General features: G+C 40.2%; 1 protein-coding gene across 7 annotated transcripts in view; it reads right to left on the bottom strand.

The window, feature by feature from the left end:
* MYPN (myopalladin) overlaps positions 1-18,006 on the bottom strand; it is a 140,994-nt gene that overhangs the window by 112,108 nt on the left and 10,880 nt on the right. For 4 of the 7 annotated variants that reach the window (XR_010120287.1, XM_063637137.1, XM_063637136.1 and 1 more), the window contains one exon: positions 8,744-8,920. The exons of the other annotated variants lie outside the window; for them this stretch is intronic. Coding sequence is in view for 3 of the 4 variants with exons in the window: in XM_063637137.1 (XP_063493207.1) it covers positions 8,744-8,781 (38 nt within the window). In the remaining variant the exon portion in view is untranslated. The remainder of the gene's footprint in view (positions 1-8,743; positions 8,921-18,006) is intronic. 7 annotated transcript variants of the gene reach the window in all.

The following is an 18,006-nucleotide window of genomic DNA, read 5'->3' as shown; positions in this document are numbered from 1 at the left end:
TACAAATAGGTTAAATCCACCAACTAAAAGACAGATACTGTCAACCTGGAGTTAAGAACAAGAATATTAAATAAACACATTGAAGACAAAGTGAAAAAAAGTGTTAAAAATGAAAGGAATGAAAGCTTATATTAAGCAACTATGAACCTAAAGAGAGTTGGTGTAGTAATCTTAATATCGGACAAAAGAGAATATAAGGCTAAAAAATACCATCAGGCCAAAGGATGACATTACATACTGATGAAGGCAGCTAGAGCAAATTTTCATCAAGAATAAGAAAAGCTTTGGTATAATCAGAAATGTAAGCATCCCAGTCTTATGAAATACAAACCACTGTTCTGGTCTTACCTGCCACTCTTCTACACAATTACTTATCTCCAACCAAAATGTTCCACCAATATTTCCTTGCCTTCTCTTTACTCCGTGCCTTTGTTCACCGTCACTTCCACTTATGTAATTAAACAACTACTTGTTGCAGTGTTTCTTATATTGTTGAATTCAACCAGGTCTTTATTTACGTATTTATATATTATTTACTCAACTAGATCAACTTTTTGAGAATTGAAGTGATACAAAATTTTTCTTTTTAGGTTACTCAGTTCTAATCTCAAGGCATGACACAAAGTAGGCACATAATAAATATTTATCTGTAGCATGCCATAAAAATGATGTATAAACTGTCCTAAATTATTCAGTCAATCAACACATATTTACTGAAAACTTATTATGTGCCAGGAAAGATCAAATGGCCCAGACTCTCAGCAACATTAACTGATCTAATTGTCATTAATGGTTATGATTTTTTTAACACAAAAATACTATTAAGAATTAAATCAAATGAAGAAAGGAGCTAAAAGTGATTGTATGTTCACCATGCACCAGTCACAAACTGAGGAACTATGTGTGCATTTGGCTCAATGGATGCTTATAATTCTTGAGATAATTGGTATAGGGGAACTCTTGCTTTTGAAAAAGAGTTGGTGCTGTTTTCAGTGACCACCTTGCCCAAGGGTTCGTCCATAGGTGCTCATAAGAGGTGTTTTCATACCTTTACATCCTTCTAACCTGGCTTACTACAATTTTTTTCTGACTACCTTTGCCCAACCTTTGTTTTACATAAGGTCCTTGCTTTCTATCCACCCTGTAAAGATCAGGCTCTTTCTTGCTTCCATATGCTGCTTCTAATGAGTTTTGTGCTTCATGACCCTAATTCTCATCGCCGATGGGCAGTTCTATTCATTCTCATACGCTGGTTTTGGGGATACCACTCAAGCCACAGAATGTTTCCTGTTTGCCCAGAAATAAACAGTACACTTAAAACACACATAATATTTTCTAATTTCAATCAAGATTTCAACTATTTGTGACTGACTGCAAACTGGACTCATTTCTGGAAAGGCAGATAAGCCAGAATGAATTATTTAGGTCCCTGAGTGACCCTAGCTCACCCCAACCCAGCATCCACATTAACCAAGCTTTGTTCTTCATATTTAATTCATAATTTAATTTACTACAATAACCCAGGAAGTATAGGTCATTATCCCTATTTTGTGAAGGATGACACTGAAAAAATTATATGCTACTGTGGTTTTTGCAAATTCAAGGATCTGAAAAAGACTTAGGAAGCATACTTTAAGATTTTCCAAGGTATACTATATCATTATCCTCTTTTTATAGAGGAGGAAACTGAAGATCAGAGAAGAAATTGCACAAAGCCACTCAGAGCTGTGATTCACATCTAAGGTCCATACAACGCCAAAGCCCAGCTCTTGTCTGCTACACCACGCCACATTTCAGAGACCTGCACACTCATTAGTAATGCATTCAGAAATCTATTTGGAAAAAAACACAGAAGATGCAGAGTAACAAGATGGAGACATCCGGTGATATTGGGATTACCTTGATTTCATGACTTCCTCCAAAGTGTTTCAAAGTCCTTGGAAATGCAGGTGATTTACTATCTCTCACTAGTCAAAGAAATAGCTTAAAGGAATTGAAGCAACAATATGTAATAAGCAATTCTCTCTGTGCATCTCTATCTCCAAATTATTAGTTACTTTTTTTTTTTTTTTGAGACAGAGTCTTGCTCTGTCACCCAGGCTGGAGTGCAGTGGCACGATCTTGGCTCACTGCAACCTCTGCCTCCCAAGTTCAAGTGATTCTCGTGTCTCAGCCTCCTGAGTAGCTGGGACGACAGGCGCGTGGCACTATGCCCAGCTAATTTTTGTATTTTTAATAGAGACTGAGTGTCACCATGTTGGCCAGGCTGTAGTTACTATTTTTTTTTTTTTTTTTTTTTTTGAGACGGAGTCTCGCTCTGTCGCCCAGGCTGGAGTGCAGTGGCGCGATCTCGGCTCACTGCAAGCTCCGCCTCCCGGGTTCACACCATTCTCCTGCCTCAGCCTCTCCAAGTAGCTGGGACTACAGGCGCCCGCCACCACGCCCGGCTAATTTTTTGTATTTTTAGTAGAGACGGGGTTTCACTGTGGTCTCGATCTCCTGACCTCGCGATCCACCCGCCTCGGCCTCCCAAAGTGCTGGGATTACAAGCGTGAGCCACCCCGCCCGGCCTGTAGTTACTATTTTTAAAGTAGACATCTGAAGTTATCTACAATCACATATTTGTTATTGCATGCCAATAAAAACAACAACAACAACAAAACAACATTCCTGCCCTTGAAATTGGTCTTCGTTATTATTATTTTGTATATAGGAAAGTTAAGCACTAGAAAGGCCATGCTGCATGACCATGTAAGCCAGCAGTAAAACTCAGATTTTCAAGTTGACATTATTAATTTAGTCTAATGAGGGTTATTTTGGGAGGCACCCCAAATTTTATCTATTAGCAAAACTGGAGCAATAAATGTGTGCCAAGTGAGACTTATAACAGCTTTGAGCAAATGGGTATACAAGGCAACAAAAACAAAAAGGTGGTTATAGATTATTTTATGTCTCTAAACAGTAATTACTACCAATATTATTTTACTAAGTCTTAAGAAAACTGTGAGAACCAGATTAACTTATGTGTTCATTGAAACATATCGAATTGCATCATGAACTTTATTTTAAAGGTCACTTAGTGTATTAAAAACTTCTTCCCTGGCTACTATGGGAAATCTCATAAAATAAAGACCCAGATTTTCAAAAAAAAATTTTTTTTTTGAGACGGAGTCTTGCTCTTGTTGCCCAGGCTGGAGTGCAATGGCATGATCTCAGCTCATTGCAACCTCTGCCTCCTGGGTTCAAGCGATTCTCCTGCCTCAGCCTCCAGAGTAGCTGGGATTACAGGCGCCTGCCACCACACCCAGCTAATTTTTGTAGTTTTAAAGAGACGAGGTTTCGCCGTGTTGCCCAGGCTGGCCTCAAACTCCTGACCTCATGATCCGCCCGCCTCGGCCTCCCAAAGTGCTGGGATTACAGGTGTGAGTCACCATGCCCAGCCAAAAAATTTCTTATCTGCTTTCCAATTTTGCATGAATAGTGGTGAAAATAATCTAATTACTATGTTAATAAAAAGAAGTAGCTGGACTACCTGTTTGTCATTTGTTCATCAATCATGTGAACTATGTGTTGGAATGAAGTGTTTGATAGAGATTTATTTTGTTTTATCCTCTCAAATTAATTTAGATTCTAAATCTATTAATTTAGAAAGTGAAGGGCAGAGAACGTTTCCAAGTGCCACGATCAGGTAATGTTTAATTTAAATAATAAAAAAATAGATAAGCATAAAAGCCATAGTAAAATTGAGATCTTTTTTTTTTTTTTGGAGACAGAGTCTCGCTCTGTTGCCCAGGCTGGAGTGCAGAAGTGCAATCTCAGCTCACCGCAACCTTCACCTCCCAGGTTCAAGAGATTCTCCCACTTCGGCCTCCCAAGTAGCTGGGATTACAGGTGCCTGTCACCATGCCCAGCTAATTTTTGTATTTTTAGTAGAGACAGGGTTTCACCATGTTGCCCTGGCTAGTCTGGAATTCCTGAGCTCAGGCAATCCACCTACCTTGGCCTCCCAAAGTGCTAGGATTACAGGCATGAACCACCATGCCCGGCCTAAAATTGAGATCTTTAAGGACCTTAAGTTCAGAATAATGACGCACATGAATTACATTTAAGAAAGGGGCATCACCTCTTTTGAAAACAAATAATAATTAAAAACTAGTACTGAAAGACGAACAATTTTAAAATTTGGAAATTGATATATGCCCCATTTGGTTTGGACACGGATTTTTTTTTAAATCAGCTATATAGTAAGATGATAAAAGAGAAAATCAAATAAATGCTATAATTAGGAAGAGTAATTTAGTATTTAGAGCTGTATTCCAACTCTGCCACTTATTATGTGAGAAACATTAGGCAAGTTATTTAATCTCTTTGTGTCTCAGTTTTCTCAACTCTGTAAAAGAGGAAAATATCATAGGAATTCTGTGAGACTTAAGTGAGTTAATACTTTTAGAACAATGCCTGGTTCCTAGCAAGTGGTCAATAAATGTAAACCACCACTATTATCATTACTATTATAAAAACATATTTATTTTAAATAAACATCTTTTAGTTCACTTTGTGAAGTTACAGAGTGGAGCACACCCAGTTGCACTGAGCTGTTAACTCTAAGGGAAAGGCCAAAGGCTGAATGGGCCACCTAGACTGATGAGTCAGACACAGCAGCAGTTCAGGTTTCCAGACTGATTCAGTCCTTGGCGTCTATCCTGAGGCCGACAACAAGAATGCTAATTAGTGCCAAGAGTGATGAGTTTTGTAATATGGGGTGCTCCATTAGAGATGCAAATGAGATCACTTACATCTTGTATAGAGCACCAATAGTAATCAAGTTCAGATTCACACTAGTAACATAGAGGTAAAATGCTTCATATCTAGTTACCATGCTCCTGAACCATATGCTTCTGAATTCTATGTTCTCGACTCACCTACTGCCAAGGAGCTAAACATAGCTAAAGGATTTAAATTATAATTTGATCTGACAACCAGGTATCAAACAATCCTTCTTTAGCCAAATAAGTAGAGCAGAGACAAATATCAGAGCAGTATATCCAGTTTATGCTGTGTGCTTTGTGATAGGAAAATAATAATTGAGGGTATTGATATATCTCTTATATTATCTGATCTAAAAAGGATGTCAGCATAAGCTTGATATTCAACATAGACTAACCAAATTATTGTTAAGGTTAAGTGATTTAGAATAGAGAAATCTAGGAAAGTGAGGAATATCCTAACCTTTCTATGATCGTGAATTGTCTAATAGACTACCGTTGAATGCATATAAACACTCTTATGTAGAATAAGACAAAGCAGATTCTGTTCTTCTAAATAAATGCTGCTAAGGATAATGATGATGAACTGGGACAGATGTCAAATACAAAGGAACGGTCATGTTTTAAATCCTATTATATTCAAATGCCCAAATATTATTAATAATACTGTGCTTGAATAATTTTTTTGCCTCACTCTGTCACCCAGGCTGGAGGGCAGTGGCGCGATCTTGGCTCACTGCAACCTCCACCTCCGGAGTTCAAGCAATTCTCTTGTCTCAGCCTCCCGAGTAGCTGGGACTACAGGCGGCTGCCACCATGTCCGGTTAATTTTTGTATTTTTAGTAGAGACAGGGCTTCACCGTATTGGCCAGGCTGGTCTCGAACTCCCGACCTTGTGATCTGCCCACCTCAGCCTCCCAAAGTGAGATCTGCCTTAATACTCATGTTTCACATATGAGAAAACTGACATACAGAAAGAACAATTGACTTAGAGTTACACGGCAAGTCAATACTGAAGTATTAAGAGTTATCATTTGCCCAGACCAGTGTTTATCTTATAAATTGTCAGGTTTTGGTGAATCTTGTCCCCATAAATAAGATGACATGATTTAGGAATGATTAGAAATATCGGTTGATTTGTATATATTATCTTTTACCGATCTCTGAATCAAATTCACACTTAATAATGAACTGTCTTAGCATAATTCTATTCTATTTCAATTTTGTGAGTAAAAGGCCTAATAAAAAATTTATTTTGAAATCTGATCTCCAGATAACAATTTTTTTTCCACTCTGAATTTTGGTAAAATATGCATAACATACAATTTACCATTTTAACCATTTTGAAGTTTTCAGTTCTGTGGCATTGAGTACACTCACATTGTTGTACAGCCACTGTCACTACCCATCTCCAGAATGTTTTTCGTCTCGCAAAATTAAACCTCTGTATCCATTAAACAATAAGTCCTCCTATTCCCCTCTTCCCCCAACTGCTGGCAACCATCATTCTCCTTTCTGTCCCTAGGACTTTCTCTTGCTACTCTTAGTTCCATATAACCTATGCTTATGAACATTCAAAAATGTTTTGTCTTCAAAGAAAACTTAGGGGAAGATTCTTTAAATTATTCACTTCCAATTAGTGTCTGAAGTGAGACTTTGTAACAGAGTTCTTCTGCCTGGAGGATCCACATTAGACTGGTTCTAGGTACTCAGTTTGTTGAGTTGTAAATGGCTGACACTTCAGATGGCAGGCAGGGAGACTCTGGTCTGCAGTGTGATTTGTGATAGGCTCTCCCACCTTGCCACAGTGCACAAGATGCTTCTGCAAATTATGGCCAAAAAAGAGTTATTCATATGTATGCCTTTCATGCCTTATAATTTTTTTTTTTTTTTTTGAGACAGGGACTGTCACCCAAGCTGGAGTGTAGTAGAGTGATCTCTTCTTACTACAGCCTCGACCTCCCAGACTCAAGCAATCTTCCCACCTCAGCCTCCCGAGTAGCTGGGACCACAGATATGTGACACCACACCCACACCCGGGTAATTTTTGAATTTTTTTGTAGAGAAGGGGTTTTACCATGTTGCCAAGGCTGGTCTGGAACTCCTGAGCTCAAGCAATCCACCCACCATAGCCTCCCAAACTGCGCCTGGCCTCATGCCTTATATCTTCTTCATTGTTTTTAAAAAGTCTCCCTCTGTAGCCCAGGCTGGAGTGCAGTGGTGCAATCTTAGCTCACTGCAGTCTCCGTCTCCCAGGTTCAAGTGATTCTCAGGCCTCAACCTCCCTAGTAGCTGAGATTACAGCACCTGCCACCATGCTCAGCTACTTTTTGTAATTTTAGTAGAGACAGGGATTCACCATGTTGGCCAGGCTGGTCTCGAACTCCTGACCTCAAGTGATCTGCCCACCTTGGCCTCCCAAAGTGCTGGGATTACAGGCCTGAGTCACTGTGTCCAGCCCCCATGTCTTATATTTTACATAGTGACACCCACCTATTTTTTGTTTTCTTTGAAAATGCTAAACTTTAAGTATAAGACCCAGTAACATTGTTTCAGAGGAGCCTAATTTACATATCACAAAGGAAATTTTATTTGTTATAAAACGCTGCTACCTATGTCAGAGGTGTTTGAACCAGGGTGACTTCCATCTCGAATAGGGGCTGGGTAAAATAAGGCTGAGACCAAGGCCAGACGCAGTGGCTCAGGCTTGTAATCCCAGCACTTTGGGAGGCCAAGGTGGATGGATCACCCGAGGTCAGGAGTTAAAGACCAGCCTGGCCAACATGGTGAAACCCCGTCTCTACTAAAAATACAAATATTGGGCGTGGTGGCAGGCACCTGTAGTCCCAGCTATTCAGGAGGCTGAGGCAGGAGAATCGCTTGAACCTGGGAGGCAGAGGTTGCAGTGAGCCGAGATAGCACCATTGCACTCCAGCCTGGGCAACAAGAGCGAAACTCAGTCTCAAAAAAAAAAAAAAAAAATTAAATTAAAAAATAAAATAAGGCCGAGACCTACTGGGCCGCATTCCCAGCAGATTAGGCATTCTTAGTCACAGGATGAGACAGAAGGCGGGCAGGATTGGTTTCACAAAATATAGACTGTAAAGATCCTGCTGATAAAACAGGATATGGTCAAGAAGCCAGCCAAAATCCACCAAATCCAAGATGGCGATGAAAGTGACCCTTGGTTGTCCTCACTTCTCATTATACGCTAATTATAGTATATTCGCATGCTAAAAGACACTCCCACTTGCCACCACCGTGACAGTTTACAAATGCCATGGCAATGATAGGAAGTTTCCCTATGTAGTCTAAAAAGTGGAAGGGCCCTCAGTTCTGGGAAATATTTACCCCTTTCCCGGAAAACTCGTGAATAATCCACCCCTTGTTTAGCATATAATCAAGAAGCAACAATATGTATACTCAGTCTATGTATACTCAGCTCTGCCTACGGAGTAGCCATTCTTTTACTCTTTTACTTTCTTTTTTTTGAGATGGAGTCTCGCTCTGTCACCCAGGCTGGAGTGCAGTGGCGCGATCTCAGCTCACTGCAAGCTCCGCCTCCCGAGTAGCTGGGACTACAGGCGCCCGCCACCACACCCGGCTCATTTTTTGTATTTTTTTTTTTTTTTTTCAGTAGAGATGCGGTTTCACCGTGTTAGCCAGAATGGTCTTGATCTCCTGACCTCGTGATTTGCCTGCCTCGGCCTCCCAAAGTGCTGGGATTACAGGCATGAGCCACCGCACCCAGCCTATTCTTTTACTTTCTTAATAAACTTGCTTTCACTTTACTGTATGGACTTGCCCTGAATTCTTTCTTGATCCAAGAACACTCTCTTGGGGTCTGGATCAGGACCCCTTTCTGATATCAGCTACATTTTTAGAGCCATGGTTTTGTCCAGAGTTTTAAGCCATTTTAGAATACTTGAGAGCAAATATAATGAAACTTACCAAGGTCAAAAGCACTGGTTTCTAACCTTTTCAAGGTTGGGATGAGACCTCCTTTTTCCAACATGTAAAAATGTTGTAGACAGCTGGACCTGGTGGCTCACGCCTAAAATTCCACCGCTTTGGGAAGCCAAGGCAGGAGGATCACTTGAGCTCAAGGGTTCATGGGAGACCAGCCTGGGCAATATAGTGAGACTTCATCTCCACTAAAAAAATAAAATAAAAATAAAAAAATAAAATAAAATAAATAAAAAATATCTGTTTTCAGATAATCTTTGATGTACACCTGGATTTGTGGGCCCATTACAGTTAATTCATGGCCCTCCAGGGGTCTTGCTCACAAGTTGGAAACCACTGATCCAAGAAAACAAGCAGGTTCTAGCCCCAGCTCTATCTCTCACTAGCTATACAGCCTTGGGTAAATCATTCTACATGCTTCAGTTACCTCACCTTTTCAGTTACCGAAAAATGAGGAAACTGTTTTGCTTACTTCAGAAAATTTACAACAACTATAAGAATGAAATAATATACAAAGGATTGAAAGCTTAAACATGACACATAAAATAAAGTGACATAATTATGAAAGAATTTTATTTTATAGAAAACACATGGAAGCCTCACAGAGCACTCCTACACCCTGAAAATTTAACTAGAAAATCAACATATCATGAAAAATGCATGTAATTTGGCGTGTCTTAAGAAAAGAACAACTAGCATTCCTGTATTTATAAGGATGCTCGTCAAGAACTGCTTGTAACAGCAAAAAACTGGAAACAACATACATTTCTTTTTTTTTTTTTTTTGAGACGAAGTCTCACTCTTGTTCCCCAGGCTAGAGTGCAATGGCTCAATCTCGGCCCACTGCAACCTCCATCTCCCAGGTTCACGCGATTCTCCTGCCTCAGCCTCCTGAGTAGCTGGGATTATAGGCGCCTGCCACCATGACCGGCTAATTTTCATATTTTTAGTAGAGACAGGGTTTCACCATGTTGGCCAGGCTGGTCTCAAACTCCTGACCTCAGATGATCCACCCACCTCGGCCAGTCTCTCAAAGTGCTGCGATCACAGGCGCGAGCCACCGTGCCCAGCCAACAACATACATTTCTTAACATGGAAAGATGATATGTAAAATTTTTTTCACCAGTTTTCAAAACAATATTTCTGACTCCACTTTATTTTTTTAAATTCTGGAGTCAAATACTCTTTTCTTTTTTTTAGAGACAGAGCTGTGCTCTGTTGCCCAGACTGGAGAGCAGTGACACAATCATAGCTCACTGCACCCTCAAACTCCTGGGCTCAAGCAATCCATTCACCTTGGCCTCCCAAAGCACTGGGATTACAAGTACTAGCCAAAGAACCCAACTTGGATTACAATATTTTAAAATGTTAGTTATAGCCAGGGAGTAGAATTACAGGTGATTTTTCTCTTGTAATTATTTTTTTTTGCTGCACTTAAAAAAAAAAAGTTCTAATAAAAGTGTTTATTTTTATTTATTTTTATTTTTATTTTATTTATTTTTTTTTTTTTGAGACGGAGTCTCGCTCTGTCGCCCAGGCTGGAGTGCAGTGGCGCAATCTCGGCTCACTGCAAGCTCCGCCTCCCGGGTTCACGCCATTCTCCTGCCTCAGCCTCTCCGAGTAGCTGGGACCACAGGCGCCCGCCACCACGCCCGGCTAATTTTTTGTATTTTTAGTAGAGACGGGGTTTCACCGTGGTCTCGATCACTTGACCTCGTGATCCGCCCGCCTCGGCCTCCCAAAGTGCTGGGATTACAAGCGTGAGCCACCGTGCCCGGCAAAAGTGTTTATTTTTATAAAGAGGACAAAATAGTAAAACTCTTCCTCCACATCAAAAAAAGAGAATGCCTCAAGCACATCAAAAGAAGGAAAAGAAAAAAAAAAAAAAAAAGAGCAAATTTGGGCTGTAGTCTAGGCTGGGCGTGGTTGCTCATGCCTATAATCCCAGCACTTTGGGAGGCTAAGGGGGGGGGCAGATCACTTGAGCCCCAGAGTTCAAGACCAGCCTGGGTAACATGGTGAAACCCCATCTCTACCTAAAATACAAAAATTAGCCCAGCATAGTGGCAGGCATCTGTAGCCCTAGCTAACCGAGAGGCTGAGGTGAGAGGATCACCTGAGCCTGGGAGGTGGAGGTTGCAGTGAGCTGAGATTGCACCACCATACTCCAGCCTGGGCAATAGGGCAAGACCCTGTCAAAAAAAAAAAAAAAAAGGGCTGCAGTCTAGTTGATGGTATATATGTATATATGTCTTTATACATAAATATAAATATGCGTATATCTATATCTTAAGAGGTAACAGAATGACAGGTAGGAAAGAGAAATCAGAGAATAAAGAATCAGCACTGTCCACCCAAGAGAGCCCTATTGCTCCTGGTGGAGAAGCTGGGAGCCCAGGCCAATGCTCACAAGATGCCATAATCAATTTCCTGCCTTTCTCCAGTCCATGCTTACCCAGCAGCATTCTAATTTCAGTTTAGTTTTTTAAAAAATAAGTTTCCTCGTAAAGAAAAGAAACTCTGATTTTTAACATAACATGCTATTTGGTTTGCTTTAAAATCATTTTTATCATTGTAAATTAACAAATCGGAATTCTGGCTGATATAACAAGCAGGTTCTAGCCCCAGTTCCATCTCTCACTAGCTATACAGCCTTGGGTAAATCATTCTACATGCTTCAGTTACCTCACCTTTTCAGTTACCGAAAAATGAGGAAACTGTTTTGCTTACTTCAGAAAATTTACAACGACTATAAGAATGAAATAATATACAAAGGATTGAAAGCTTAAACATGACACATAAAATAAAGTGACATAATTATGAAAGAATTTTATTTTATAGAAAACACATGGAAGCCTCACAGAGCACTCCTATACTCTGAAAATTTAACTAGAAAATCAACATATCATGAATAATGCATATAATTTGACGTGTCTTAAGAAAAGACACGTCTTGGGACGTGTCTTGGGAATTTGGTTAATGCGAATACTTTGCTAAGGGACTGGATCACTTTAAGAATTCTGGGAAAAAATATATATTACGTTTCTGAGTTTGAAAAGCTGAACACCAAACAATGAAACCTGGTAATTTCATCAATGTAATTACAAGCTACAAGGTCTTATGACAGTCAACCAACTGGACTTCCCTAAGAAGCGATCCTATAATTCAATGTGTCACCTTTAGCATGAAATAAACACAGGGCAGGTATGTCTTAGAGACATAATGGAGTTTTACAGTATGAACAATGGGTATAACATTTTAGCTATAATCCAGCGTTATCATTCCTAGTCTGGAGATGTAGATAAAGACCAGAGAAAGTAAGTAGGTTATCTAAGATTATAATTGATAGTTCAAACTTGAAATTATAATTGGTGCCTCCTAGTCCGGGATATGAAACTATTTTCCCCAGCCTTTATGAAAGAATGTCACAGCTCTATATTGCACATATTCATGACTATATCTACCTTCCCTGTTTTAATAAGTGCTCATTGCGGCCAGGCGCGGTGGCTCACACCTGTAATCCTAGCACTTTGGGAGGCCGAGGCGGGTGGATCACTTGAGGTCAGGAGTTCGAAACCGGCCTGACCAGCGTGGTGAAACCCCATCTCTACTAAAAATACAAAGAAATTAGCCGGGTGTGGTGGGGGGCGCCTATAATCCCAGCTACTTGGGAGGCTGAGGCAGAAGAATTGCTTGAACCCAGAAAGCAGAGGTTGCAGTGAGCTGAGATCGCGCCACTGCACTCCAACCTGGGTGACAGAGTGATACTTTGTCTCAAAAAAAAAAAAAAAGTGTTCACTGAGTAGTATGTTCAAAGCACTCCGCTAGGTTAAGATTTTTTTCAAATCTGCTCTGTAGGTTTTATAACATGAGTAGGCATCTAACATTGAAAGTCGGATGGAAGAAAATACGCCTATTTACTAATAATCTAATACCTGCAAGGCACTATTCTAGACACACTACATCATACTTCATTTATTATTTACTAAAACCTTAGGCTGTGTCCCATATAAGTTCTCTAATGATATCCTAAATGGATATACTTCATTCCATCAGATCATATCCAAGATTATCATTAAGTGAAAATTATCATTACTGTAAAGCATTTATTAATCATTTCATTATATATAACACTGAAGTACCACTATAACTGGACAATCTTAGAGTAATGGGTTATAAATATTCACTGAAAACAGAGACTGGAGACAATTACAGATCCTCTTTTGGGTGAATCAACAGTTGATACTTCAACAACAAAAGAGACTTCTCTTCTCTCTTCTCACACACTTAAGCATTCTCTTAAAAACAAACAAACAAGGCCAAGGCGCGCTGGCTCACGCCTGTAATCTCAGCACTTTGGGAGGCTAAGGCGGGTGGATCATGAGGTTAGGAGATCGAGACCAGCCTGGGTAACACGGTGAAACCCCGTCTCTACTAAAAATACAAAAACAAAATTAGCCGGGCATGGTGGCAGGCACCTATAGTCCCAGCTACTCGGGAGGCTGAGGCAGAAGAATGGCGTGAACCCGGGAAACGGAGCTTGCAGTGAGCCAAGATCGCACCACTGCACTGCAGCCTGGGCGACGGAGTGAGTCTCAAAAACAAACAAACAAACAAACAAACAAAAAACAGGCCAGTCAAAGTGGCTCACACCTTTAATGCCAGCACTTTGGGAGGCCAAGGTGGGTGGATCACTTGAGGCCAGGAGTTCAAGACCAGCCTGGCCAGCATGGCAAAACCCTGTCTCTACTAAAAATACAAAAATTAGCTGAGCATTGTGGCATATGCCTGTAATCCCAGCCACTTGGGAGGCTGAGGCATAAGAATCACTTAAACCCAGGAGGCAGAGGTTGCAGTGAGCTAAGCTAGCACCACTGCACTCCATCCTGTGTAACAGAGTGAGACTCTGTCTCAAAAATTAAACAAACTCACAAAAGACTACGCATTGTATGATTTCGTTGATGTGAAATATCCAGAATAGGCAAGTCTATAGAAACAGAAAGTATATTAATGGTTTCCTGGGGCTGTGAGTGGGAGGATGTTGGAGGAAAAGAGGAGTTACTGCTGTTGGATATGAGGGGGTGATAAAAATGTTCTAAAATTGTTTGTGGCAATGGTTGCACAACTCTGTAAATTTTCTAAAATCCATTGAGTTACACACTTTAAACAGGTGAATTGTATGGTGTATTAATTATATCTCAATTTATTTTTTTAAAGTTCTGAATTTCTGCTGTCCACTTGCACAACTCCTTCAGATTAACCCTGTGAGAAACTCTGTTAATAGCACTGGAAGGTTTTACCATTAATGAGGAGCTGTAACTTCAAAAAGCAATTGGTAATATATTATTAAAATGAATTCTAGTATGGGAGACAGAAACTTACAGAAACGATGGAGAGTGATAGATCAGTACCCTGACTGGGAGTTATTCATGTGCAACGTAAAAATCAATCACTGATCCAGTTCTTTATGAAACAATAATACAGAATATTCTGGTCCCCTCCAGGATTCTGTTGACTGTCCTCAATCAGCTCAATTGCTCTGCACTTCATTCATGAAAAAAGCACACTGTTGCCCACTGAGTCGTATTTGTATATCTCTGATCTTTCCTTCTTGGCTCTGCAGTTTCTTTACATTGCTTGGCAATGCCCTTTCGTCATTCCTTTTCCCACATGGCTTTAAAGATTTTTCTAGGACACCCTCCCCTCTTTAACACTTGAAAGAAGCAGCACCTACATACCCCAGAGAGCCCCAATTCAATAAGGTGACAGTGAGTGGTTCAGATGAATACCCTGATTAAGGATGAATAGAAGAATGTTCTTAATCTGTTGCTCTCTTAATCATTAGATTCCTGGAGGCACCTTTTTACTGGGACAGTATTAAATATTTCAATTATCTGGACATCCCCTTAAGAAATCTCTTGCTTTACCTCCCAAGATGAATTTTGAGGGAGGACCTTACCTGGCACAAACAGCAGTGGAGCTCCAAAGGCTACATTGGGTAGTTCCAGCCGGGACTCCCAGCCCCTCATTCACCTCACTTGTTGAGGGCAGGGAAGGCTGCCGTGGTTTTCCCTTCCTGGGCTTGCCCGTCCTGCTAATTTTAGGCTGCTTCCTCATGCGGCTGCCATGGGTATCAGAGCATGTGGCTCCCCTTGGAGGAGCTATTTTCTCCTGTGAGCCTCACTTGTTTCCAACTTCTCTCCCTTCCCCTCCCTGCTCCCCACCTCTGTAGGGTAGAGTTGTTTCATAGTAAAAAATAAAACATCTTTCAGAATCATACACCGATCTGCGTTTATTCCTGAATCTAAGACACCAAGGGAAACTTCACTTTTTCCCTCAAGGGAAACTTTTCATGTTAGATTTAATTGTACCTGCCAATAGCAAGTTTTCCAAATCATGTTTATTTAATGAATATTTGCTAAATTCCTACAATGAATAAGATCTTGCCCTTGGTCACTGGGATACAATGATGAGCAAAGCAAACTTGTATTTCACTGATGAAATCTTAATAACAGAGATTTATTAAACTTCTGCTATGTTCAGTGTTCTCTGTTAAGACTTTAAAATATAAAAATCAATAGGTAGAACCCCTTTCCTCAAAGAGCTCACAGATATTTCAATATGTAGAGAGAAATTCAAAGACATAGGTCTTATACATTCCTGTTGAGATTTAGAGATAATTAATGGATTCACTCATTCAATTAATCAGTAAAATTAGATTTGAGATTATTTTATGGACATAGTATTCTGTTAGGCACTGGAGACAATAAATAAAAGTATATCACGGGTCCCTTCCTTAGAAAGATAACAATCTAAACAAGGAACGATAGCTCAATTGACAAATATTTAATGGATATTTACTACATATATGTTCACAGTCTTCTCCATTGAGGACTTCTTGATAAGCAGCGTGTTTGCTTATGCAAATAACATATAAATATATAATTCCTTTGTTTTTTGGCAGTAATTATTTCTATCTTCATCCTTCCTACCATGGCCTCAGTTCAGGCTATCATCGATTCCAGCCTAGAATGATCCTTTTTCCTTAGCGACATTATTTTGAAAGATTTTATATACTAAATAAAATGTTCTGAGCTGAGGCAGGTGGATTACTTGAGGCCAGGGGTTTTGAGACCAGCCTGCCCAGCACGGTGAAACCCCATCTCTACTGAAAATACAAAAATTAGCTGGGCATGGTGGCAGGGGCCTGTAATCCCAGCTCAGGAGGCTGAGGCAAGAGAATCGCTTGATCCCTGGAGGCAGAGTTAGCAGTGAGCCATGATCACACCACTGCACTCCAGCCTGGGCAACAGAGTGAGACTCTGTCTCAAAATAAATAAATAAACAAATAATTAAATAAAATAGTCTAACAATTTATTTCTTATATGTATTAGTCAAAAATAAATATTTGGTAACTACAGCTTCTGAGTATATGAAACAAGGGTAAAAAGATCCAAGTTCCTGACCTTCAGCTAGCAGTCTAGTGAGGGAGAAGACAGGAAATTGATTATGTTGAAGTGTGGCAAGCTCTGTAGCAGAGGATGGCACCAGAGAGGAGGGTGTTAACGGTCACAGACAGGCCAAGTCTTCATTAAGAAAGTACTACCTAAGCTGAGTATTGAAAAACGAGAAACTTACTAGGTTAGGAGCAACATGAAAATTTAGGAAGATGTGAGACAGCGTATTTCATGCCTCATAAAACAAAGATGAGGTGTGATTTGAGGAATGTGGCAGGGATGAGGTTGCAGAGGAGGACAAAGGCTTGATTATGAAGAACTTGAATGCCTAAATTATAAATGTTTTGAGGAGGTATGATCAAATCTGCATTTGAGAAAGATCACCCAGTGGCTGTGTGCTTGGACCAAAGGGCCAAGACTATAGGTAGTCTACAGACCAGGGAAAAAGTCCAGGCTGGAATAGATGATAGCTTGAACTGAGGCCATGGTAGGAGGAATGAAGATTGAAATCATTACTGCCAAAAAGCAAATGAATGATATCTTTATATGCTATTTGCATAAGCAAACACACTGCTTACCAGCTTAAATGATATAAGTATGAAAGTGTAGTCGACAATATGAAAACTCTATGCAGCATCTCAACATTCTCCTTTCTATCCCCCTGACATTTTGCTCTTCTTTGGAGCCAGAGGAGTTGAAGAACCTGGAGAAGCCATTCTAGGCATTCAAAGCACAGGTGATAATTATTAACACAACAAGATACATCAGAATACATTCAACTTAAGATTTGTATTCAACTTGGATAGAATAAGACTGAACATATCCATCATTTATTTCTATTTGTGGTTAACTGCCCCTGTAGGTTCATGGTCTGGCATGTTTTCCATATGAACATAACTAAGCCCTCCAATACTTGGAAAGAGGTACTTAGCACCTTGTTGAGTAAAAATAGGTTGCAAAACTCCAAGATCCATTAAGCAAACTTTCATTGACTTCTATGAGTGTACAACATGCTTTGAAGTAAAGAAAAATATCAGGGTCGGGCACAGTGGTTCACACCTGTAATCCCAGCACTTTGGGAGGCCGAGGCAGGTGGATCACAAGGTCAAGAGTTCGAGACTAGCCTGGCCAATATGGTGAAACCCTGTCTCTACTAAAAATACAAAAATTAGCCAGGCGTGGTGGTGGGCGCCTGTAGTCCCAGCTACTCAGGAGGCTGAGGCAGGAGAATAGCTTGAACTGGGAGGCAGAGGTTGCAGTAAGCTGGGATCGTGCCATTGTACTCCAGCCTGGGTGACAGAGAAAGACTTCTTCTCAAAAAAAAAAAAAAAAATCAGAATTATGTTCAGTATAGTATTAGCAGTATGCATCTTGGGGTCATTTTTCTGATAGTTCTTTACTTCTTTACTGAATTATTTTAATTATTAACAATAAGCATTAATATTTAAAATAAAAGCTATTCTAATTTTTTTTTTTTTTGAGACAGGGTCTCACTCTGTCACCCAGGCTGGAGGGCAGTGGTGCAATTTCGGCTCACTACAAACTCTGCCTCCTGGGTTCGAGCAATTCTCCTGCCTCAGCCTCCCGAATAGCTGAGATTACAGGTGCCTGCCACCACAGCTAACTAGCCCAGCTAATTTTTTTGTATTTTTAAAGTAGAGACAGAGTTCACCATGTAGGCCAGGATGGTCTCAAACTCCTGACCTCAAGCAATCCAACCACTTCAGCCTCCCAAAGTGCTGGAATTACAGACATGAGCCACCGTGACCAGCCTGATTTTTTTAAAAATGGGAGTTCCCCATACTAAGCAAATTTAA

The sequence above is a fragment of the Symphalangus syndactylus genome, chromosome 4 (genome assembly GCF_028878055.3).
Source record: "Symphalangus syndactylus isolate Jambi chromosome 4, NHGRI_mSymSyn1-v2.1_pri, whole genome shotgun sequence".
Classification (NCBI taxonomy): domain Eukaryota; kingdom Metazoa; phylum Chordata; class Mammalia; order Primates; family Hylobatidae; genus Symphalangus; species Symphalangus syndactylus.
Note: the sequence above shows the minus strand (reverse complement) of the source record. Positions and strands in the feature narration are given on the sequence as shown.